The 26,367-nt window shown below is 38.7% G+C and overlaps 1 protein-coding gene across 1 annotated transcript; it reads right to left on the reverse strand.

Moving 5' to 3' along the window:
* Nucleotides 1–528: 528 nt before the first annotated feature.
* On the reverse strand, nt 529–23,508 carry Rmdn1 (regulator of microtubule dynamics 1). The gene is made up of 10 exons (XM_042667295.1): nt 23,352–23,508; nt 18,681–18,798; nt 17,475–17,562; nt 14,597–14,756; nt 11,780–11,869; nt 8,812–8,867; nt 7,003–7,090; nt 5,151–5,181; nt 1,172–1,305; nt 529–659 (listed from the first exon to the last, which is right to left on the reverse strand). Exons 1-10 carry the CDS (start codon nt 23,478–23,480, stop codon nt 621–623), a joined length of 933 nt encoding a protein of 310 aa, XP_042523229.1. The 5' UTR covers nt 23,481–23,508; the 3' UTR covers nt 529–620.
* Nucleotides 23,509–26,367: the final 2,859 nt, after the last annotated feature.

Genomic DNA, 26,367 nt, shown 5'->3' on the forward strand with positions numbered 1-26,367 from the left:
CAAGTTAAATCACGGTTCTACCTAATTAAACCAAGTTAATTTCTATTTAATCCTAAATTCTGAGTTCCTTTCATCTGGTAAGGATATAGAATTCTGGATTTCTCTAGTGTCACATTTGTGAGACTATACCTTTTAAAGAAAAACTACTCAGCTTCAGAGGTTGAATTCTACCCTTATGCTGGTTGACTCCAAAATGACTTGCTTAAGTAATTGAAACCAAGAACCGCACCAATGTCCTAACACTTCCCCTGTACCTTCTCTAAGATCTCAACTATGAATCAAATTCAACTTGAAAACCCACTCTGCTGCACAAAGCTTTTCTTTCATGATGTCCTATATCTTCATATGGAATCTATAACTATTTTATATCATTGGTTGTCTCACAGGCAAAATAATCTGTCTAAGCCATGAAATTTACTGCAACCATTTTAGTACAATATGGCAATCATTTATTGTGTTATTTACAAAGCCTAGAATTTTGTATATGTAACCTGTTAAATTGTAACATTAAAAGGATGGAGCCACAGAACAGTTGTAGTTAATGTTTATATCTTTATAAATGAAAAGGCAAAATTTGTTAGATGCTTGGTGTTTCTTCTCTAGAACTTTCTCAATTCTTGTCACAAACCTGTAAGCAACTGAGCAGCTTCTGTTTGTACCTAAAATAGAAAAGCATATTTTATAAACAGTACAGTTTAAAGGATAACTTCTGAATTTTAAGTTTGTCAAGTGGACTGTGGTTTCTACGAGTTTCCAAAATAACAAGACAGGACATTATAAGAAAAAAATTTGTTCAGTGATAACTAAGACTTTTATAAAACCATTCCACCACTGCAGTGCTGTGGAACCAATCTCTAGGGTCTTGTGCCTGTAGAACAAGTGTTTCTACCACTTAGCTAAATCCCTACCACATCCTTTGATTTTATGCTTTAGGACTTACTTGATCTAATTTAGATAGATAGATAGATAGATAGATGTGTATAGACAGATGTGTATATATATATATATATAAAACATAATTCTATATTGCAGCAATAAAGTAGTAACATTTGGTGACAATTATACAGTATTATGTGTTGGGACAATTAGGCTTTAAAGACGTTTTTAGTTCACCCTTTAGTGCCTCGATGAAAATCTATCTGCCTTACTTTAGTTATTAGAGATGTTTTACCTGTTTATCTTCTTCCGTGTGTGCTGGATAATCCTTGGCTTTCATTAGCCAGAGCGCAGCAAGCTTTTTGTTGTTTAGTTTCAAGTATGTCTTTCCTAAAAGGAGCAAGTTTTTGCTGTAGAAGTTTGGATCCACTGTACAAAGAAAATAAAATTAAATTTAGCTCAAAAGAAATAGGGTTGCTCTATTTTTAAAGGTCTGATTTGAGAGTCAGTAAGTGATTAGACTACATTTTTCTTTTGCTCAACTATTATTTCAAACTGTAAACTAATTGCAATTTGTTCAATGTCTGTTACTAAGTATAGATTACATTTCTCATTTAACTACTGCATAAAGTAGATACTTCTATTTAATAGTTAAGAAGTTGAGGCTCTTGATTAAGAATGTAAGACAGTACAGTTATTTTTTTAAACCTGTTTTCCTACCTGTAAACCAAGTGCCTAAAAAATTGTCTACAATACACACACACACACACACACACACACACACACACACACAATTTACTGACTGAAGGAAATTATGGTGATAATGTAATTGGTAAGCTGGGCAGCGGTGGTTCACGCCCGTAATCCTAGCTACTCAGGAGGCTGAGATCTGAGGATCGAGGTTCAAAGCCAGCCCTGGCAGGAAAGTCTGTGAGACTCTTATCTCCAATAAACCACTAGAAAACCAGAAGAGGTGCTGTGGCTCAAGCGGTAGAGCACTCGCCTTGAGCTGAAGAGCGCAAGGACAGCACCCAAGCCCAGAGTTCAAGCCCTATGACTGACAAAAAAAAAAAAAATGTAAGTTGGTTCAACTTTTGGTGAATGTCCAGAATTTTAGACACAAAGAAAGAATAACAGTCTACTTTTTTGGAGTTCATAATAAAAAGGAGAGAGAAATGTGAACACAATGTACAGTAAGAATGAAGAAATGCCTTCTTTATCAGATATACAAACTTCAAAGTAACAAGAAGCCAAAAGAAAAATCAACTCAGTGATAATACCTGTACTGACTTGGAGGATGAGTAGGAGTGTATTCTTGGTTGAAGGAAAAAAGTATGAACAAAAGAGCTATGAAAATGAGAGAAAGATGGTCACCAGAAACTAAAAACAGGGTGGAGACAGGATAAAGGTAGGCTGGTTGAGGAGGGTAACAAAATACAGTTAGGAGGAGTAAGATACACAGCACAATAAGGATGACTGCAGCTTTTACTTACTGATTTTATACAGAATTTAAAGCTGCCCAACATAAAGAATGATCAGTGTTACTTGGTGATACTAAAATTAGTCTGATCATTATGTACTGTTACAGGCTGATATCATATGATTCTTCATCAACAAGAATTATGTGTCCATTAAGAATAATGTTGTATTGAAGATGGATATGATTGAAGTAGTTTGTTTGCATGTATAAAAACAGAACAATGAAACCTGTTGAAATTGTTTTAGGAAGGGGAAAGAGGTTAAAAGCAATGGGGTAAGATTGACTGGAGTACAATGTATACATGTATGGAAATGTCACAATGAAACGCACCTTGTACAACTAATGTATGCTAATAAAAATAATTTTTACAAAGTTTACGAATGAAAGTATGAAGGGTGGGCATGGTGGCATACAGGAGGCAGAGACGGGAAAACAATGCATACCTGGCCCAGCCAACCTACATACTCAGCAGGATCTTCTCATTCATTTCATTGATTTTTCTTTTTGCCTGAGTCAAAGTCTCACTGCAGTCCAGGCTAGTCTTGAGATCCTCTTGCTTCATCCTCCCAAGACTACAGATGTGCCACTGCCATGTTGAACATATTAACTTCTGTTTCCTCCTAACAATCTAGGACCCTCTATTCAAAACATACTTTCTGGGACTGTGTATATAGCTTAGTGGTAGAACACATGGTATAATACGCACTAATTCAATCCCTAGCACCAAAAAGCAAAGAATATAAGTATACTTGTTTAACTGCTTTTCTGGCTTACTCTCTGTGCTAAGGCAAGCTGGTATACTTACGGATCCCTAGCTTTAACGTGTATTGGTGCAGTAACAAATCTATTTTCTTATGCATTCAGCAAATTTGCTAAGCGTCATATGTTAGGCAGTGAAGATAAAATTCTATACTAGAAAGATAGACTCCCCAACTTCCTGCACTTTAAGCCTTGTACACATAAATATTAAGTGAAAACAGGTTATAATAGGATTTGTACAATACACAACACAGGAAGAGCTTCTGAATTTGGGTAACCTTTTGCCTATGGAAAGTGAGCACTCGGGTGATACATGAAGGATGATTGGTATTACAAGGATTATTTTAATTCACTGAAGACAGATCCATGTTTTTCTCAGCACTTCCAATTCTTAAATCTAAAAGTCTGCTCTTTTACTTTGTAATTAGTTTTAATCCTTTGAGAAAATTATATTCTAAGATTCATATTCATGTGATACATAAAATGGTATGATTAGAAGGTATGGATGAAAGGCAATGAAGTAAACCAGAATTCATGAATTAGACATTATAGGTGTGCAACACCATAACCAGATCATTGACTGTAGCTGGGATTATAGGTATGTCCCCCTGCACCTAGCTTCAAACGAATTTAGAAGGCAGGTTTTTAAAAACTAACTTACCTGTTAGCATTAAAGCTTTTGAACAAGTCTATGAGTATAGAGCCTCAAATATAACAAATAGTATGTCTTATTTTTCTTCTGATTAAATTGTATAGAAGTATATCTGTAGTAATGTGTGTGCATGTGCATGGTCCTGGGGCTTCACCTCAAAAGCCTCATGCTCTCCACTTTTTCATTCACAAATGGTATGCTACTTGAGTCATGCCTCCACTTTTGGAATTTTGCTGGTTAATTAGAAATAAAAGTGTCCAGGATTTGTCTACCCAGACTGGCTACAAACTTATACTCACATATCTCAGGCTGCTAAGAAGGTTGGATTATAGGCATGAACCACTAGTACCTGGCCTCTGCAGTGGTTCTTATGGTATATTTTGTACTTTTTTTTTTTTGGTGCTGGGGTTGAAAAGCAGAGGGCTGATGCCCCTCAGTAGATGAATGGATCAAGAAAATGTGGTATATATACAATGGAATTCTATGCCTCCATCAGAAAGAATGACATTGCCCCATTTGTTAGGAAATGGAAAGGCTTGAAAAACATTATATTAAGTAAAGTAAGCCAGACCCAAAGAAACATAGGTCCCATGGTTTCCCTTATTTGCAATAACTAGTATATGTCTGAGTCAAGCAGAAAAGGTCAGATAAGGTGATGTTAGGGAAATGAACCCTAAGATATGTATTCAAATTTTTTTTTCTTTCATGCGATTCTAACACATTATTTCTACAATATTCTAACATATTATTTCTTTGTTGCTTTGTATGTCCCTCCCCCACAGTATAACCCCTGTTTTCACTGTATTTGATGTCAGTATAATTTGTGGAGGGGAAGGGGAAAAACAAATCGTTTAAATAGGGATACAGGTGGACCCATTGCAACAATGAGATGTACAAGTCGTTAGGTTGAAAACGAACTTTACAACTTTGGTGGGGGGGGGGGCAAGGAGGATTGGGTGGGGACGGGGGGGGGGGGGGGAGGATAGTAAGGGATGGGAAGGGGAAACAAAGGAGGAGGCTACAATGCTTGATAAGAAATGTACTCATTATCTTGCCCATGTAATTGTAACCCCTCTGTACAGTTTTTTCACAATAAAAGAGACAAAAAAAAAAAAAAAGAAAAACAGAGGGCTGAATTACATAAATGGATCATTCCAGAACTAGAGCTCTAAATTCCAGTAGTTGTTTATTTCTTATTTAGGTGAACTTTGTTAAAAAAAAGACAATGGCATTTATTTTACAATATCAAATACAAAAAAAAATCTAACAACTTGTACCTGTGTTTTAAAAATTCCTATTCAGGACAGGCACGATAAATTCCTATTATATAATTCAATATTCATATAATTTAAACTATCAATATATGAAATCAAAATGCATTACCTTGCTCTGCCCTGTGAAAATAGCCCAAAGCCTGTTAAAAACACAAGGTACAAACAAAATGAAAAAGATTAGAATATACTCAATCATTTTTTAAAAAGTATATTCTCAAAGACCTATTCCTACATTACATGTAAGTCAGTAAGTAAACCATCCTAAAAATAATGATCAATTTAACAGCTGATAGTAACATGGCTAAATTGAACACACACTATTAAATCATCAAATAAGATTATAATGTATGGACCACTTCTGGTAATAATTTCATTGTGATTTATAATGTAGCAAACTGTTGTGTGCAAGCCTGTAATACTAGCTACTCAGGAAGCCAAGACCCAGAGGATTGCAGTTTAAGGCCAGCCTGGGCAGAAAAGTCTAATATTAGACTGGCTCCAGCAAAAATGCTGAAGTAATTGCTCAAGTGTTAAGAGCACCAGCTGAGGAAGCAAGTTGAGCAAGTGCAAAGTCAACTCCAGTGTCAAGAACAAGAAAAAACAGCCTAACATGTGCAGAAGGAACAGAAGTAATATGTGTAACTCAGTTGTCTTTGGTCTTAAACCTTAACAGTGACTCCTACTTAAAAGCTAAATTTACTCAACAAAATACAGATTGTGCTTTGTGATTTTTTTATTTTTATTTTTTCGTGGAGTGCTTCAGGTAGAACCAAAACCTTGTACATACTAGGTGGGTGCTCTGAGTTACATTTCTAGCTCCCATACCAATTTTTTCAAGTCCATTATTGAAATTCTTACCTACAATGTATTATGAACCTGAAATTCTCTGCTAATTTCTGTATTACTTAAACTACTACCTCTCTAGTAATTACTTAACGTTTGACTTCTCAGAAACATGACTAATTTGCTATATAAAAGCTGCCTATCTTTTTTCCTTCAGAAAACAATATTCTAATTAAATATCTAATAATTCTTTTTTTTTTTTTTTGGTCATGGGGCTTGAACTCTGGGCCTGAGTACTTTTCCTACACTCTTCAGCTTAAGGTGAGCACTCTACCACTTGAGCTACAGTGCCACTTCTGGTTTTCTGGTAGTTAATTGGAGATAAGAGATTCATGGACTTTCCTGCCTGGGCTGGCTTTGAACCACAATCCTCAGATCTCAGACTCCTGAGTAGCTAGTATTACAGGCATGAGCCACTGGCACCTGACTAAAAATTCTTTATATCCATTTCTATACTACTTCAGAGGTAAAAAAGAAAACCATTAAATTCTCTGTCGTGAAAGAAGAATTGGGACAATTTTCTTTCAGTTGTCCATTTCCTTATACTCTGAAAATATTTTGAATGCACAAGGCCTAGTTTTATTCTAAGTACCAAAAATGAACAAAAACAACAGGTTAGGCAGAAGTCCTTCTCAAATTTTATTCTTAATATGTAAAGCAAAAGGAATTGAAAATATAGGAGGTAAGTTTTTCATGTTAATTTTTATAGAAAATTATAATTTTTCAATTCAAATATGTTCTTTTATCCTTAACTTATTTTGTAGGATACATAAAACACACTGGGTAACAGATACTGTTATTTCTTGTTCTGTGTGGCTTTTATATGGCATAAACTTCAAGTAGAAAATGAAGGTAGATTTTAGCCATGAACTATTTAAATTGACAATATACTAGAATTATCAGCCACTTACCTAAAGTGGGGGAAAAAAAGCACTCACCAGTCCTGGATAGTAAGTATTAAATCTTTGTGATAGCATAGTTGAACTGGATCATTAGAAACTTGCTCAAGTCCCTCACTGAATCAGAGCTCCATATGCCGTATGTATGAGTACTGTTGAATGTGCTGCATTCCCTGCAGTAAGAAATCGGTACTAATTTAACAAAGGACGTCACACTACCTCCTCATAGGTAGAACTAGGAGGAGTTGCAAACAGCATTTCAGCAATTCTTCTTTGATACCAGGGCATTTCAGCAAATGTGTAGCACCTATAAAGGGAAATAAAGCAACATTATACATTCAAAAACTACCTCTTTTTTCATATGAAAAGAACTAAATTTTTTAAGATATAAAAGAAATCTATTCTTTTAAACAACTGATACTTTACATACCCAATAGGTTAATATTCATAATTTGCTAGCAGGGGTAGGAATCATTCAGTCCTTGGACTTGTAGGGTCAAGTATGCGTCTCACCAAGGGCACTAGCCCTCGGCTATCTGCCTGTATTGATAATTTTGTTCTTCCCATAATGATGTTATAAACAGTCAAATAGCCTTTGGCAGAAAAAGGGTTATTCACTCATGATAGACACTGACAGTTTAGTAGTTTGTATATATTTTATGATTAAATGGAAGCAGTAAGCAAGTGTACCAATGATGTTAATACAACATATCATCTACCACTGAGTGTTTGCCAGGTGCTGGGCTGCAACAACTGAGAGAGGATCATGAGTTATATGTTTGGTTTATAAGTTCTTTTGTTTTGTGGCAGTATGATATTTGAACTCAGGATTTCCAGGCAGGTCGCTCTACAATGTGAGCCACATTTGCAGACCTTGTTTAATTCTTTAGACAGGATCTCAAGTTTTTGTCCAGGGCTAGTCTTGGACCAATAGCTGCCTGAGTAGGCTTTTTTGGAAGACATGGTTTCACTTCTAGCACAGGCTTTGAAGTTTTGAACTCACTGTTTACCTTTGTCTCCCAAGTGCTTGGATTACAGACATGTACCACTAAACCTGGATCATTATTCCTTTTTTTTTTTTCACTTAATGTTAAAAAACAATGAAATTGAGAAAAAATGATATGAATGAATAACAAGAACAAGAATTTTAGCTTATTTTTAAAGAAGTGATGCAAATTAACATCCAAAAATGTAACTCTGAAATAAGTAGGAGAATGTTTTTGATCTTTGTCTATAGCTTGAACTTCTTGAGGCTGTATCTCATATTTGTTTACTAAGTGACTGCTTCTCTATTATTAATCATCAGTAATTTAATGTCCTTTAGCCTTTAAAGAGTTTGATGGAGTGTTAAGTTACCCCACTTAGAAAACAATGAATATTTAGTTCTGCAGACTATCCAAAGGAAATATTGGTAATTTGTTACTCAAAAGATTCTTTGGAACTAGGCACAGTGGCTTATGCCTGTAATTCTAGCTACTCAGGAGGCTGAGATATGAGGATTGTGGTTTGAAGTCAGCCTTGGCAGAAAAATTAGACTCTTATCTCTGATTTTCCACTAGAAACCTGGAAGAGACACTGGCAAAAAATGGCAGAGCATTATCATTGAGTGAAAAAGCTCAGGGACAATGCCTAAGTCCCACAACCAAAAACAAACAAACAAAAAGAAACATTCTTTGAAACCAGCAAATATTTAATACGTTTATATACTTTTAATTTCAGCAAAATAATGATACATATTAGGCAGCAGATAATTGTGGAAATGGAAGATAATATTGTTCCTCAGATTGATGAAGTCTATATCTGACATACTTTGAAGGTGTGAGAACTCTCTTGATGCATCCTTCTATATTACTGTACATAGATTAATCCAGTTTCGCTTAACATGCCAAAGAATATACTGTCCCAACATATGATTCACTGAACTCTGCTGAGCATTATTTTCCATTGTTATATTTTGCTTTATATAATACTACAAAATAAGTAAGTCCAGATTAGACAGCACTTGAAATATAAAGAAAATTTTCTTACCAAATACCCATAAGGTGAATTGAGGTTGCATCTTTAGGGTTCAACTTAATTGCTTTCTATCAAGAAATTTAAAAAAGAAAAAGCAATCATTTCCAAACAGCAATAAGTGCATAAGTATATTTTCTAAAAAGCCATGATTAAAAAAATTCAACCCAGAATTTTAGTAAGCAGCATTTTTTTTTCTTTTGGTGGTACTAGGTTTTGAACTTAAGGCTTTGAGCTGGCTAGGCAGATGTTTTACCATCTAAGGCATTTTTTCTATACCTAGATAATTTGGAGATTGTATATAGCATTTATACCTAGGCTGGCCTGGACTTCAGTCCTCCTTATGTGAGGATGTTAAGCTTATTTTATTCTAAGCTTATTTTAAGCTTTGTATTTTACCATATCCAACTACTGGTTGAGATGGCTTATCACTAACTTTTCACCCAGGTTGGCTTTAAACTACTGTTCTCACAATCTCTGCCTACAGGCACGAGTTACTAGCCCAGCTGAATATCAACATTTTCTTCCTTCTGCTTCTTTGATTAATTTGTTTCAATACATTGTCCTATGGATATTATGGGTTCAGAAACTGAGCTAAGATCTATTAAAATGAGAGAAATCACAAAATATACACATTAAATCTAAAAAGTTTTAATATTTAACTGTTAAAGCTTAAAAGTATAAAATAATGCTTAAATAAAAATAACAGCATTATTTTTAAAGATCTAGAAGTACACAATTTTGGAATCTTTCCCTATAATCATATTTTGCTGAACTTCCCCACTGTACTCCAAAAACCAATACTTATTCATAGACCATAGTTAATAATGATGTACCAAAATAACAAAGTGTCGGAGCTGGGAAGGTGGCTCAGTGGTAGAGTGCTTGCCTTGCATGCCTGAGGCCCTGGGTTCAATTCCTCAGCACCACATAAGCAAAATAACAAAGTGTTTTTTGAAAATTTCCCTAATTTCTTTTTTAAAAAAATTTTTATTGTGAAAATACCGTACAGAGGGGTTATAATTACATGGGCAAGGTAATGAGTGTATTTCTTATCAAGAATTGTTGCCTCCTCCTCTGTTTCCCCTTCTCATCCCTTCTCATCTCCCACCCCCCCCTACTTTTTACCCCCACCTGCTCATCCCCCCTCCCTAATTTCTTATTGAGTCCATTAGTATAAATTGTGAACAACAGAGTAAGTGTTAAAGGAAATTTCTTTTTTTTTTTTTGGTCAGTTGTGGGGTTTGAACTCTGGGCTTGTATGCTGTCCCTCAGCTCAAGGCTAGCCCTCTACTACTTGAACTACAGTGTAACTTCTGGTTTTCTGGTGGTTTATTGGAGATAAAAGTCTCACAGACTTTCCTGCCTGGGCTGGTTTTGAACCACGATCTTCAGTTCAGCCTCCTGAGTAGCTAGTATTATAGATGTGAGCCACTGGCTCCCGGCAGTAATTACTTCTTTTAGCCAATATTTTATGGAAAGTTAACTGAACAATGTTGATTGTAATAGAAACAAATGTTCTATAAACCATGTTTTTACTTTTAGTGAAATACTCATATAATGATTAAGAGCAGCCTGCCCAAATCAATTAGCTACTCAGGAGACTGAGATCTGAGGATCGCAGTTTGAAGCCATCCCAGGAGAAAAGTCTGTAAGACTCTTATCTTATTTGAAAACAAATCTGGAATTGGAGTTTTGGCTCAAGTGGCATAGTTTAGCTGTGAGCAAAAGAAGCTCAGGGACAGTGCCTAGGCCCTGAGCTCAAGCCCCAGGACTGGCACACACACATAAACAAGCCCCTTCTGTATTGGATATTTTCAAGGTAGAGTCTCCCTTTTATGCTTAGGCTGACCCTCCCATTTGTGCTTGCATGTGTCACTGGGGAATGATGGGTACACAGCTGTACTTGTAACTAGGAGTAATAGGCCACCATGCCCAGCCATTAGTGAGGTACAGTATGTCCAACTTTTATGATTGGGTTAGCTTCAAACTACAATCCACTCCATCTCCTCCTCCCACATAGGTAGATTATAGGCTTAAATCATTACTCTTGGTATAACACTCAGTCCTGAAAGCTTGTTACTATCCTGTAAATAAGTTTGGGCTATACCAATAAATGATGAAGAGACAAGTGGGGAGGAACTATTGATAGGAGGTCATCTTGAACAAAAAAAAAAAAACCCTGAGCACCCAGGTGATTTTAGCTTTATCAATCAAGGCAGAAGTGCTATTGCACTCAGCTCAGAAAATTGTAGGAAAATCACTGAAAGCCACTAAAGCATTTTTTTTTAAGATAGGGTTGCAGACAGGCTCCAGTGGGTCACACCTGTAATCCTAGCTACTTAGGAGGCTGAGATCTGAAAATCGTGGTTCAAAGCCAGCCCAGGGAAGAAGTCTGTGAGACTCGTATCTCCAATAAACTACTCAGAAAAAGCTGGAAATAGCACTGTGGCTCAATGGTAGAGTGCTACCCTTAAGCACAAAGATACTATTGGGGGGGCTGGGAAGATGGCTCAGTGGTAAAGCGCTTGCCTTCCATGCATGAGGCCCTGGGTTCGATTCCCCAGCACCACATAAGAAAAAAAAAAAGCCAGAAGTGGCGCTATAGCTCAAGTGGTAGAGCACTAGCCTTGAGCTGAAGAGCTTAGGGACAGTGCCCAGGCCCAGAGTTCAGGCCCCACGACCAGACCCAAAAAAAAAAAAAAGATACTATTAGGGATAGCCAGTCCTGAGTTCAAGCCCCAAAACTGGCACAAAAAAAGGGGGAAGGGGCTACTTTGTTTCCCAGGCTGATCCTGAATCTTAGATTCAAACTATCCTCATGCCTCAATTTTTTCAAGTATTCAGGACTACGGATGAAGGTCAACATTTCCAGCTGGTCACTAAATTCAAGGTTTTGTACTATGCAATAATTGATTACTGAAATCTAAGCAGGAAAGCATCGATTTTTTTACATGCATGAACTTCAATAATTCATCAGTACCTCAAAATGCTCCTTGATAATGTAGGCATTTGCAATTTTAGCCTTGATGCCTTCATAATCTCCAACATCACTTATGCAGATTGCGTACCACTGAAGAAGGAAAAATGGGAGAGTAATACTCTTAATATTCCATTCAGAACAAAAATAATTTATATTGGCATAAAACCTTATAAAATGTAGGCACAAAGTAGACATGGCCCTCTAGAAACTAAGGCATAGAATAGGATATGTTTGTAGAAAACATGGCATTATAGAGTAGAAACTACTGAATTATCTAAGAAAATTGTCAATATGCTTATGGCTTGGGTATACTTTTAGAAACATTTATAAATGAGAGACATTATCTATTCACTTTCTTTTCTGGGAACTAGTTCTCCTTTGACATATGTTATTATTATAGGGCTGCCACAGTTGTGAATTGTAGCATTCATAGTGCTACATGCCTGGGAGGCCAGCTACTCAGGAGGTAGAATAGGAGGATCTCAGCTCAAGCCCAGCCCAGGCAAAGTTAACAAGAAAACTTTGAAAAGCAAACTAAAAGAAACAGGCATGGCCTCCGAGAAAAAGCATGCTTGATTTCAATTTTATTGAGGGAAGAAAGCAGATGGGAAAGGTAGCACTGCAGCTGAGAAATGGAAATGTTCCCCAAGCCTGAGGCATTGAATGGACTGAAGGGTAGCTGGGAAGTCGGTGTTCTTAGCCTTACCTCCAGGCCTTGCTCTGGGACTTCTTAAAATGGGAAGGTTCCACTTTGCTTTTTTTAGACAGGGTCTTACTGTGTAGCTCAGGCTAGCCTCCACCTCCCAAGTGCTGGTACTACAGGCACGCTCCACCAGCCCTGGCTCTACTTTGCTTGCTTCTGGTGTTCTAGAGTCTACCATTACAGAAAGGCAAGATAATGTGGCTACTTTTATAAATTGATCAAGCATGTACTTTTTCCCCCAAGAAAAAAAATTAATTAAAAGGAACCCCAATTGAAACCTGACAGATCGGCTGCTACCAATACTTTCTGAGTTGCAGGATGCACACAGGTGGTCATCTATGCCAACTCTGCTGATGTAAGACCTGCAGCATCCTCCAACTAAATCACAGGGGGGACTGGTTTGGAAAACAGCAATCAAAAGTTCATTTGTTCTTGTCCATTGGCTAACTATGCAGAGTTTTAACCCTTCCATTACTTGAATAATTCTGTAGGTCTTCTGAGTTTATGGCCACATTCTTCCCAAGTTATTTTCCTCCCCCTTGCTGTTTGCCCATCCTGCCCATTTTTTTAATTTCATGGGTTATATTTGAATTGTTACATTACATATTATAACCTCCATTGAATGCAAACTTTTCTATATTCTCACTGTTAACACTTGATGTAAGTTTTTTTGATATTTTTTTTCCTTTTCCTGGAAGGTTTGTCATTTCTCTAAAGTTTATACACACACAGTATTTATGTATATAATGTCACTTTCTTAATGTTTTGTTGTTGATATTGTGGGCCCTTTTTTTTTTTTTTGTAAGAAGGACTGGCACCTGGAAAACATACAGAAACACTAGAAATAAAACTGATAGTTGTTGGTAGGAATCTGAGGAAAAAAAAAAGAAACAGGCATGGTTCAAGTGGTAGACTTGCCAACCAAGTCTAAGATCCTGAGATCAATCCACAGAACTACAAGAAAACAAAACAAAACAAAACAAAACACAAATAGGCGAAAAGTGAAAAGACAGAACAATACATCAAAATAAATCAATAATGCTTATAATAGCCAATAAGCGAGATTGTAAAACCAAGAGTATAAGGAGGGTAATTTTGTAATGATAATTTTTTTTTTTTCCTGTCAGTCATGGGGCTTGAACTCTGGGCTTCCGCACTGTCCCTGAACTCTTCAGCTCAAGGCCAGTGCTCTACCGCTTGAGCCACAGCGACACTTCTGGTTTTCAAGTGGTTTATTGGAGATAAGAGTCTCACGGACTTTCCTGCCTGGGCTGGCTCTGAACCGTGATCCTCAGATCTCAGCCTCCTGAGTAGCTAGGATTACAGGTGTGAGCCACCAGCGCCCTGCTGTAATGATAATTTTTAAATTATGTAATTTTATAACCTTACAAAGAAGTCAATTCACCAAGAAACTATAACAATCCTAAATATTTATAATAGCATTGTAAAAACTAATAGAATTGCAAGTAAACAAATCTACAAGTAAACTTGAAGATTTCAAAACATTCTTCTCAAATTATAGAAAACCAGAAAGGATTTAGAAGACTTAAGCAGAAAAATAACCAAGATGACCTACAGGAAACTTAAAAAGATATTCCTAAATATACACACACACACACTGTGTGTGTGTGTGTGTAGTGTGTGTGTGTGTGTCCTTTCACATCTAGAGAGGTTATTCCAAGGAAGTGCCTGTAGATAAACCTGTCTAGGATGTTGGAAGTGGACCTATGATTCAATGGTAGAGTGCTAGCCTTGAGCAAAAATTTCAGGGACAGTGTCCTAAGTTCAAACTCTCCCAGTCCTCCAACTGACAATACTAATTTACCTAACATACTAAAAGAAATTTGAACTCAAAACTACTTTTTGGAAGTGGCGCTGTGGCTCAGTGGTAGAGCGCTCATCTTAAGCTGAAGAGCTGAGGGACAGAGCCCAGGCCCAGAGTTCAAGCCCCATGACCGACAAAGAAAAACCACAAAAAACTTTTTGATAAAACACTGTAAAAATAAATCTATTCCCTAATTTAATATAGAGCTGTTTTGTCCCTTATATAAATTAGGAGTAAGTACAGACCAACAGACCACTCAGAAAATAACAGTTTACTTTGGCCAACTCACCTTATGAGCACCAAAACTTGACTCATTTTTTTCTAGTGCTCTTTTTGCATACTCTAGGGCTTCATAGATCAAAAGCTTTTTCTCCTCTTCTGAAGTCCTATTAAGCTGAGCTATATCACGTGAGGCTCGTGCCAAACGCCACAATAACTCTGCATCTTCACTAATTTGAAACAAAACACAAAATGAACATTTTAATTCACATTTAAAATTGTTAAAAGTTACATCATTAATGAATGGTCTTTTAGCTAATTAGGATACAGGAAATGATCTATCAGACACTATTATTAAAAATGCTAAATTTATTCTTTCATAAAAATTTTTATTTGGTAACACTGCCCATTGAAATTTCTCGGGAGGGTGCGAGCTGAGGACTGCAGTTCAAAGCCAGCCTGGGCAAGAAAGCTTGTGAGACTCTTATTTTCAATGAACCACCAGAAAACCAGAAGTGGAGCTGTGGCTCCAAGTAGTAGAGCTCTGCCTTGAGCAAAAGAGCTAGGGACAGTGCCCAGGCCTTGAATCCAAGCCGCATGACTGACCAAATCCAAAAACAAAAACTGCCACTGAAATATAATATTTTAAAAATGATTATTAAATTCGTGATCATAATTTTAAAATATTCTAAAAAATTCTTTTTCATTTTTAGGCAACAAACAGTATTTGCATAAAAGTTTTAAACGGAAAATGAACTACTTAACAGCTAGTAAGTAGCTGGGCACCGGTGGCTCACGCCTGTAATCCTAGCTACTAGGAGGCTGAGATTTGAGGATTGAGGTTCAAAGCCAGCCGCCCGGGCAGGAAAGTCCGTGAGACTCTTATCTCCAATAAACCACTAGAAAACCGAAAGTGTCGCTGTGGCTCAAGGGGTAGAGCGCTCGCCTTGAGCTGAAGAGCGCAGGGACCGCACCCAAGCCCAGAGTTCAAGCCCCCCAAAAAACCAGCTAATAAGCTTTCACTATAATGACTACAAAATACCCAATGTAAGGTCAGGGGCAGACCCCTCTCTCCTCTTGACTGTTTCCACCCAGTACCTGCCCAGATAACTGGCACACCTTGAAGCAGTCACCTCCTCCTCCTCCTCCAAGCTTACATCCTGGGCTGCCCCAGGTCATGCCTCCCATGTGGGAGGGTCCCAGGCTCCTAGGGCACATCCAAATCCAGTGTGGCTACACCTTCCCTCACTTGGCTGCACCTTCTCCCCGCCCCTTCCCTACTTAAAGACAGACAGGATGCTGCCTTGCCCCTTTTCAGCCATGTTCAGAATAATAAAACTATTCTCTCCTGCCTAAATACTGTTTTCTTCATTGGCTACCTAATTAAACTTACCTATGTAGGATTAGTTAAACATGGTGCCAAGACCCAGGAGGGACTTTTGAGTCAGGAAGGGCAAAATTTCCTGACCACCCGTTCCCCCTGCCCCCCAACTGAACTGCCTCAAGACACCACAAGACTTTTCACCAATACCATTGCTGGCCTCCACATAGCTTACACCTAAATTATCATCTGAAAGATGGAATGAAGAAGAAAAGGTTGTTCCTGTATATAGCTAGGGAGTAAAATTTATGGGTCTTGGGGAGAAAACTGACTTTTGGAATCTAGCAAAGGTAGTTGACAAATAACTCACAATTCCTAGAGTAGGAACTGAGGTAAATGAGATAATCTGGAAATCCCACCTACTTTATATGACTTACTTTATGGGGCTCAGTGTTCCTCTATCTCTACCTTCCAAAAAGGTAATGCACACTGACCTTCTAGACCAAACATGTAATCTAGTACTAAAAACAGAAAAAGGTTATATTTGTTTGGTTTCTCTGAAAAACTAAACATAGCTGCCATTCAATGGTGGCATATAATCATCTCAAACCTCCATAAATTCATTCATAAATTCATTTAAACTAAAGTTTAAAAGAGTTTAAAAGAGAAGTAAAAAGTAACTATATGGATAGGTGAAGTACATATAGATAGGTGAGGTACTCTTAGTGATAACTTGTATGGGTCAAAAAAAAAATGGAAGCTGGGTGTGGGTGGCTCACATCTGTAATCCTAGGATTGTGGTTCAAAGCCAGACCAGGTAGGAAAGTCTTTAAGACTCTTTTCTCTAATAAACTACCAGAAAACTGGAAGTGGTGCTGTGGCTCAAGTGGTAGAGTGCTAGATTTCAGCTGAAGAGCTGAGACACTGCCCAGGCCCAGAGTTCAAGCCCTATGCCCCAAAAAAAAAAAAAAAAACCAACTGGAAAAAAAACAGTTCAACATTCTAGTACTCTTAAGTAGTAGCACTTTTACCAAATCAATGAGATTCATGTAGCACTTCTGATTTGTTTAATGTAAGAACGTTTATAACATAAATTCAAGAGATATTACATTAAAGAAAAAAGCTACAATTAAAAAGATTTGAAGTCGGGCACCTAGTGGCTCATGCCTGTAATCCTAGCTTCTGAAATCCGAGGATTGTGTTCTAAAGCGAGCTAGGGTAGGAAAGTCCGTGAGACTCTTATCTTCAACTAACCATCAGAAAACCAGAAATGGTGCTGTGGCTCAAAGCAATAGAGCCCTAGCCTTGAGCAAGAGCTCAGGGACAGTGCCCAGGCCTGGAGTTCAAGTTCCATCACACACAAAAAAATTTCAAACTGGTTGCTGGCTATCCAGATGGCTGAGATCTGAGGATCTTTGTTTTAAGCTAGCCAGAGCAGGCAAATCCAAGAGACTCTTATCTCCAATTAACCAGTAAAAAAAAGCAGAAATGATGAAGTTTTAACCTTGAGTGAAAAAGCTAAGCAAAGGTATGATACAACAGCACCAGAAATAAAAAGATTTTGAAACCACTTTCTTATTAACGCAAAGATTTTAAAGAAGTCTTAGATCTATCATATATTGCTTACCTTTCTTTGTACTGGGTTAGTAAATGATAAAGTTTTTCTGTTTCTCCACTTTCATATAGATAGTCTGCTTGTTCAAGGACTTCCTCAACTTCAAAGATTATAAAAGAAAAAAAAAGACATAATAGGTATTCCCAAATTAGATGGCAGTAACTCTTTTTAAAAATCACACATTTTAGGCTGGGAAGGTGGCTCAGTGGTAGAGTGCTTGCCTTGCATGCCTGAGGCCCTGGGTTCGATTCCTCAGCACCACATAAGCAAAAAGAAAAAAGCCGGAAGTGACGCTGTGGCTCAAGTGGTAGAGCACTAGCCTTGAGCTGAAGAGCTGAGGGACAGCGCCCAGGCCCAGAGTTCAGGCCCCATGACCGGACCCCCCCCCAAAAAAATCACACATTTTACAGAGGAAACCAGACAGACAGATAATGTTCAATTTCCTAGCAAAAATGCCTGTAGTGGAAATGTGGCTCAAGTATGACTCAAGAGCTAGATTTGAGTGAAAAGGCTAAGGGAGACTGTCCTGATCCTGAATTCAAGCCCTAGTACAGTGTACTCTTCTGTGTGCACGTTTCACACATATTAAGAGTTTTTAACCACTGAATGTATTCCCGAAACCAAGTGGGCACTAAACCACACCTCCACGTCCTACTTTTTCAATGGCTACTTTTAGGATAGTGTATCATTTCTCATCAGGGCCCACCTCAGCTGTGATCTATCTACTTTAAAGATAAGGTTGGATTGCAAGTGTAAAACCACGTGTGGCTTCCCTTTGTGATGATAGATTATCCTGGGCTTTTCAGCCTGGCTGGCCTAGATCCATGCTACTCCAAATCTCAGCTTTCTATAAAGCTCAGGGTTACAGGTGTGTGCTACTACATCTAGCAGTGAGTGAATAGTTGAGAAAGGGTCTGATGACAGGGGTGAGCCAAAGGATTCTACCAAAAATTTATATATACAAGGATTCTGGGAATACTTCCGTGGAAGAGTGCTTGTCTAGAATGGACAGTATCTTAGGTTCAATTTCTATCACTCAAAACAAAAACAAAAAAAACAGAAGCAAAAATGCTCATAAGCCATTGTTTTCCACTGGTAATAGCCCTGAGTCCTACATTCACATTAGTACTAACAAGAACAGAAATTGTATAACAATAAAATGTGTAAATATTAGTTTCATGTTCAAAAATAAGTAAATATCGTTTTGTTTAACCTTACCTTTATCTTTGGCATGAACCACAGCAGCCTGAGAAATGATTTGGTAAGTTTCAAAACCCAAATAAGACAAAGCTGAGAATAAAAGGCCTCTTTTGAATGTTTTTATGTTTCCTATCACCTGTGGATAACATGATCAAAGTTACTACTCATAACAAATCTAGACCAACTGTTACACCAAGTAAAACATATCAACTTTCTTCCATTTCCAAAATCAATTAACAATAAAATATGAGTAGCTTGAAAATGAATTCATCTAATTCTCCAGGTAAAACTATTTCACATCTTATTTGGAGAGTATCTTATTAAGAAAAACACACAAGTGGCAGTTCATTTAAAATTCAGTGATATGCTACTAATATTATTCAGTGATAGAATGCTTACATAATGAGTGTGAGGCCCCCAGGCTGAATACCCCCAGATAGACAAAATAACCATAGCCATGCTAGTAAGTGCTAAATAGGAAGATCTGCAACTTATTTGCTGAGACACAGATATTATAAATTGTATGATATGAGTTATTAACACATAATACCTATTAGATGAGATGAAGATGAGCAATAATGGAATTACTACACATAAAATTGTAATTAGCTTTAACTGAAGGTACTGTCAAACTACCCACAAAACTCAGTTTTAATTTTATAAATACATTTAACTTACTTATTTTTACCTATTTTGGAGTTACTGGGCTTTGAACTCAGGGCTTTGAGTTGGCTAGGCTAGAGTTCTACCACTTGAGCCATGACCCCAGTCTTTTAGGTTTTAAATTGTTTTCCAAGTATGGTCTTGACTTTTGTCCAGGGTGGCCAGGACCTCAACCTTCCTACTTCTGAGTACCAAGTCATTGGGATTATAAGCATGCATTGCCATATCTAGAGTAAGGGTATTTATTTGGTGGGGCAGGACTGTTGTTTGAACTTGGTGCCTGTGTTTGCTAGGCAAGCATTCTAGTCCTTGAGCCTTACTTTCAGCTCAGAAACTCGTTTGTAAATAAACAAATGATGAATGAAATAAAAGATTTTATGCATAAAGGTCTGGAAATTAACTTTCAATTTGGTCAGATTCTTGAAAATAATGACAAAAGGAATATGTTAATATCACTCCAGAAGTTATTTCCTTTCTCCACAATCTTTTAACATTTTGTTTCCTTTTCTGTATTCATTCCACCAACATAAAAACAATGTTCGCCACTTTGAAAAACAAGCTATAACTTTTTTTAAAAAAGAATCTTCTTGACTTCACACCTCCCTAGTCTCATTTCTCAACTCCTACTCTTAGTAAAAGTCTTTTAAAAGTTTTCTGTATTTTCTCTACTTCTCTTCCCACTTCTTCATCCCACACAAACCATACTTTCTCCCCACAATCCCACTGATGCTATTAGAGTTAATGACAATGAAAATTCTGTTACAGGTTGAGGATTCATTATGTCTTGGGACTAGAAGGATTTCAGATCTTGGATTTTTTTCCAGATTTCAGAATATTTGCATTAACATGAGATGTCTTGTGGATGAAACCTCAGTCAAAACACAAAATTCATGTTTCTTGAATAATATATATATGGCCTGAAGGTAATTTTATACAGATTTTTAGCGTGTGTTTTTACTGTGCCTTGACACAAAACATGGAATTTTTCACTTATGGAACTCAAAATTTAATTTTAAAACACTATTTATATTTTCAGATTAAGAATGCTGGTTATGCATTGCACACCTATAATTCCATCTAGGTGAGAGGCAGAGATGGGAGGACCCTGGTTCAAAACCAGCCAAGGCAAAAAAGTTAGCAAGATATTATCTTAATAAATAAGCCAGGTGTGGTGGTCTAGTTCTGTAATCACAGCTAGGCAGGAGGTAGAGGTAGGATTGCAGTCCGAAGCCACACCAGGGGAAGAAGTCTGAGACCCTATTTGAAGAAGAAACTAAGGCAAAAGGGTTAGAGGGTCTGGTTAAAGTGGTAGAACAGTTTCCTACCAAGCACAATGTCCTGAGTTCAAATTCAGTATCACTAAAAGGAAAAAAAGAAATAACTCATCCTGTATATTTGACCTATTTGACAGATGACCATTCCATTTACAAATGGATATTTGTTAAAACAGCATTATTCAGGTATACATACAGACTGCACAGGGTGTCAATTTTAAGGCTTGTTTAAACTTGGGAAATCATTATTAAAAGATAATACTTTTATTATCCTGAAAGTTTCTTCTTTGTAATAACTTCCCAGGGCTTAAATTGCTCTATTACTCACTTTGTCTTTGAAAATACTGTCTTAGATTTCTTCTATTGCAATTGACTGCTACTTCTTTTGTTAGGTCCTCATCTCTAATATTTCATTCCTATTTTTTTGTCTCAGATCTCTTCTTTTCTCTATTTGTGATCTCATGGCACCTCAGTCCTAAATACCAACCTTCCGAAAACACTGTTAAGTCTGAACATCTCTTCTAAACTTCAGCATCATGTATGCACCTTCCTACTAAGCATGAACTCTACTAGTCATCTCAAAGCAGCTATTTTTCCTACTAAACTCACTCCTCTCATGGTTTTTTTACCATGGTAAATGGAAATCCCATTATACTTGATCAACTTTAAAAAAAAATCCTTGGAGTCATTCTCAAGTCTCTCACAACCATGATCAGTATTTGAGCTTTTGATAAATTTCTGAATTAGAAATGGGGACTATAAAACACACTTCAGTTTGCTGAATGCTTTGTTGAGCAAGAATATTCAAGGTATTCCACACAAATGGAATATAAAAAGATGCCAAAGTAGTAAAACCAAATCAGTCACACTCACATTTCTAGCATTTAATTTTCTGAGTTTGTTTTTAAGTACCAACTAGAAGAATAGGTAGTCCAGGATCTGGGGGATTATACCAGTAATCCTAGCTGCTCAGGAGGCTCAGAACTGAGGTTCGCAGTTCGAAGGCAACTCAGGCAGGAAAAGCCCCTGAGATTCTTATCTCCAATTAACCACAGAATGCTGGAAATAGAGCAGTAGCCTTGTAAAAGAGCTCAGGGTAAGCACCTAGGTCCTGTGTTTAAGCCCCAGTATTGGCGCTCACGCACACAAATTTTAAAAAATATATATTAAAAACAGAATGGGGCAAAGAAGATGAGTGGATATGTGAATGTATAGAGTTGCCTAGAAAATTAAAAATAGAAGCAGAAAAGACCAAGATGATATCAGCAAGTCTCCTAATTTTTCTGTTGTTGACAGGGGTACTACATAGTAGACTGTGCAGATCATGATTTGAGGAAATCTTTGTGTGTACAGTGTTCATTTTCTGTGCTCAGATAATGCACAACCATATCCTAGCTTTCTTAATGGGTAGAAAAAAAAATACTCTACTATTGAGTGACTAAAATTTTATTGTAATTTCATGACCTGACAGTTTATTGCCTAAACTCTGGTTCAGTTTGGTTAATGTGAGACAGGATGTTTGCTCATTTCTGGGAAAAATCATGATAAAAATGTTTCTGATATAAAAAATAAAAGCAAATACTAACTTGTGAAACAGCTTGAGTGTGCCATTTCACTCTGAATCAGTTCAATGCCTTTCATAACATGAGTTCTTTAAAAATGTTTGCTGAAAAAGTATGCTTTTCTTAAGATATGTCTTTTCTTCGATATTAACTGAAAACTTTGGGATAGAAGGGGGAAAAGGAAAAAAAAAATCCAAAACCTCATCACTACATGGAACGGAATATGCCACTTCTCTTTGTTACTGGTCCTTCTTGTAGTCTTACTAATAAATGCTTTGAATTGGCTTGTTTTAAAATTATAAAGGCTCCTGAATCTGTATTATCTAGCTGAGACATCAGAAGGTAATCTTCAGAGCCAGGCACTGTGGCTTGTAATCCTAGCTACTTAAGAGGCAGAGGTCAATCAGGAGGATCGAAGTTCAAGGCTAGCCGAGATTAAATTTTTCATATCCTATTTTACCCAATAAAAAGTGGGGTGAGGTGGCATGTACGAGTCAACTTGGCTGTGTGAAATACAAACAGAAGGATCAAAGTCCAGGTCTGCAACTAAATGAAAGGGGGGTTTCTTATTATATGAGGCCATAGCAGTTGACAGCTTGAGTCAACCTCAAGAGAAACTCAGCTAAAGTCTGGGTTCCGGTTCAGTAAAAACCACAAGAGAACAAGTGTGTATTATTTTAGGCAGGCATTGAAAGATGTATTTTAAGAGTGTAAACTAATGCAAACCAAATATATGCACCCGTCCCCTTTCAATAAGAACCACAGGCCCACGATCAGCCAGGATGGAGACTACACTCCAGCATCCATATCCTTCCTGAATATTACGCAGCTGAATCAAACAAGTCAAGAGACTCAAGGAACAATCAGCAAAAACCCAAACTAAATAAAAACAAAAACAACGTCGTCTCTTGAGTTTTCAAAGCGACGCGGTGCGCGTGGAGGTCGGGGGCCTCCGCGTAGCGCCGCCCGGCAGTGCAAGTGCCCTTCCCCGGGGGAAAGCTCGGATTCGGGCGCCGGCAGGGCAGGCAGGAGGCACCCGGTCCCGGGGCCGCACTCCCTCCTCGGAGGCCGGGGAGAGGGCCGGGCCCGCCCGCCGCGGCCACCCGGAGCGTTCCAGAGCTCCGCCCCGGAGCTCCGTCCCCGGCCCGCGTTCCACCAGGGAGGGGCGGGCGACCCCCCGGCGGGGTTACCTCGGAGCCGCCGGGAGGACGACAGCCGCACGGCGCACGGCTACCACAAGTCCTCCTCGGGAGCCGGAAGCCCGAGGCGGCTCCGCGTCCTCCAGGGAAAACGCGCCACAGCCGGGAGGCGAGCGCCATGGGGCTGGACCTTCGCTTCACCCCGAAGCGACGGAGGGGGCGGGCGCAAGGCGTCTTCCCAGGCTTCCGGCCCCTGGAGTTCCGGGGGCGGGAAAACGCCACGGTTGGGTGGGGCTTCGTGCGCTTCGGGGACCGGGGCGGGGCGTGGGAGAGTAGGCGTTCCCTGCTGCCGCCATCTTGGCGCTGCTTCGAGGTCTGGCCGGAAAGCAAAGGTCAACTGCAACTTGTGAAGGACATCCAAGGGCGTAAGTGTGAAAGGAAAAGTTGCACCGGCCCCGCCGCTGCCTTTAAACACAGGTTGAATCCTGGCGCCAAGGGGATGGATGCCTGGAAGAGCCAAACTGCCTGCATCGCGGGAATGAAGAGATTGAGTCTGGAATGGAGTTTCCGAGAAGGGGAGAGGGAAGCCAGACAAGAGCGACCACGCCAAGCACCCCGGGCCCAGGAAGAGGAGGAGGTGGCTGCCGGGATGGAGTGCACAGCCCAGTGGCAGCGCTTGCCTGGCGCGCCCAGGCCGGTGGCTGGGAGTGAAACCGGAGGCTTCTCTCCGGAGTGCGATGACTTCGGAGGTGAAGGGAACCGAGCCCCGACGCAAGCGGACACACTGGCTGCAAAAAGAAATCGACTGGAGGATGGAATTTGTGGGCTCTCGGGGCCAGTAGTCCTGGTTAAAAACAAACAGGCTGCATCCACGTGGTGCTTTCTGACACGCGCAATGAAGTGGACTCATACTGCATCTCTTCTGCCCAATGAGCTTGTAAAGTACTGTAGTAAAATTATAGTAAAAGAACACACAAGTACAATTGAGGGCGCAAAGCTAGTGATTTTTTTCTTGAAAGACTGGAATCCATATATATCTTATGGGAAAGAGTAACAGTGCTTTAAAAAAAAATTATGGTTGGGGCTGGGAAGGTGGCTCAATGGTAGAGTGCTTGCCTTGCATGCTCGAGGCCCTGGGTTCGATTCCTCAGCACCACATAAGCAAAAAGAAAAAAGCCGGAAGTGGCGCTGTGGCTCAAGTGGTAGAGCGCTAGCCTTGAGCTGAAGAGCTGAGGGACAGCGCCCAGGCCCAGAGTTCAGGCCCCACGACCGGACCCCCCCCCCCAAAAAAAAAAATTATGGTTATTATCGCCACCATTTCAGCCATATTTATTTAGGATTTGTTAGGTGACATCTCTATTTTTGTGTTTTTGTCTGTGGTCATGGATTTGTTTGCCTGATGGGTTGGGATTTGGAGAGGTGATTTTTGTGAGACAGGGTCTTATGGTGTGGCTTAAGCTGGCCTCAACTTCCTGTTCTCCTGCCTCCATCTCCCAAGTGCTAAGGTTAGAGTTGTTTGCCACCATGCCTGGGTCCTGCTTCATTTCTGAAATATGTTTTTAAAAATACATAGGTCTTCTCGGCTTCTGGACCCAGAGAGTGCTACTTTTATTTCTGCTGATGGCTATCTCAATATTGGTAAATGGTATGTTGGACATGATCATTCTGAAATTGCATTTCTGATATTTCAGCTAGAGTAACTTTTGTGTGTATAATGGGGATAAGCCTAGGACCTTGTTTATGCTAGATAAGTACTCTACCACTGAGCTGCACCATATTCCATGGTACATACTTGTTTTAAAGTTCTTATATAAAATTCAGATTATGTGGACTTTCTATATTTTGTCTGTCAGCCCTACTTCATTCTTCATGGTTGAGGATCATTGGCTTCCACTGTCCTTCAGCTTAAGTTTTATTGATTGTTTCCTATGACTTGGCCCAGGTCAGGCATTTTTGGTAGGCACATTGAATGACATAATCTGTTTGTGGCTTAACGTAATGAGGCCTCTGATGAAATTTTGCTGAATTACTGGAAAAGCAGATTAAAAAAAAAAGTTTTTGTGCTTGTGATCAAACCCATAGTCTTGTGCATACTAAATAGGTGCTTTACAACTGCAGTATGAATTGGGATCTATTTAAAAGGGAGATTAAAAGGGTTGCTACTGTTGCTCAATGATAGGGTGCCCTGGGTTTGATCCCCAGGACTGAAAGGAATAGAGGTAAATTAGGACATTTTATCTCCCTCCTTTAAATTCATTTCTGCTACATTATCTCCTACCCAATTAACTGATACTATCTGCTATCTTGTACCTACCTCTTTATTTTCTCATTCTCCCTTTCTCTCTCCTCCTTCCCCCCTCTTTCTCCTAACTGCCCCCCCCCAGTTTAGTAACACTTTTTCTTCAGTGAGCCTCATGATATTCTTTTCTTTCCCTCAATGAGCCAATGTGATATTATTTCTATCAGGAATCTTTTCTATTCCTCCACCTTATACCTTCTTTACCCCACTTCATTATTCCATAGACCACTAAGTTCTGTTTATCTATTGTCTCTCAGCTTAAGTGTCACTTCTTCAAAGCAACTGCTCTTACTTCTTCCAAATATACCTTGACTTCCTTTACGACGCTAAGCACATAATAAAATTTCAGTTTTACTTGTGTGATGTTAATCTGGAGTACATTTTGAAGACATGGTTGATAACAATTGGTAACATTTACCTTCATTGTAGTATAATCTTAATGACCATATATGATATTTTGTTTATAATAAGCTTGCACAAATTCTCCATTTGTTCAAGAAATATATACTTTGTACCTGCAATATGCCCAATATTCTTTTTTTTGCAGTCATGAGTCTTGAACTCTGGGCCTGGGCACTGTCCCTCAGCTCTTCAACTCAAGGTTAGCTCTCTACCACTTGAGCACCACTTCTGGTTTCCTGGTGGTTAATTGAAGATTAGAGTCTCATGGACTTTCTGGCCCAGGATGGCTTTGAACCATGATCCTCAGATCTCAGCCTTCTGAGTACCTAGGATTACTGGCATGGACCACTGGCACCTGGCCTAATA

Source organism: Dipodomys spectabilis, unplaced genomic scaffold (assembly GCF_019054845.1).
Source record: "Dipodomys spectabilis isolate Male_0828 unplaced genomic scaffold, ASM1905484v1 ptg000387l, whole genome shotgun sequence".
In the NCBI taxonomy this organism is placed as follows: domain Eukaryota; kingdom Metazoa; phylum Chordata; class Mammalia; order Rodentia; family Heteromyidae; genus Dipodomys; species Dipodomys spectabilis.

Bases quoted from the DNA above. Each gene is read 5' to 3' on its own strand.
- Rmdn1 (XM_042667295.1), bottom strand. From the start codon at position 23,480: ATGGCGCTCGCCTCCCGGCTGTGGCGCGTTTTCCCTGGAGGACGCGGA. The intron at 7,091-8,811 runs GTAAGAAAATTT...TTCCCTTTATAG, and splicing joins ATTCACCTTATGGGTATTTG to GTGCTACACATTTGCTGAAA. The intron at 660-1,171 runs GTAAAACATCTC...TTTCTATTTTAG, and splicing joins ACACGGAAGAAGATAAACAG to GTACAAACAGAAGCTGCTCA.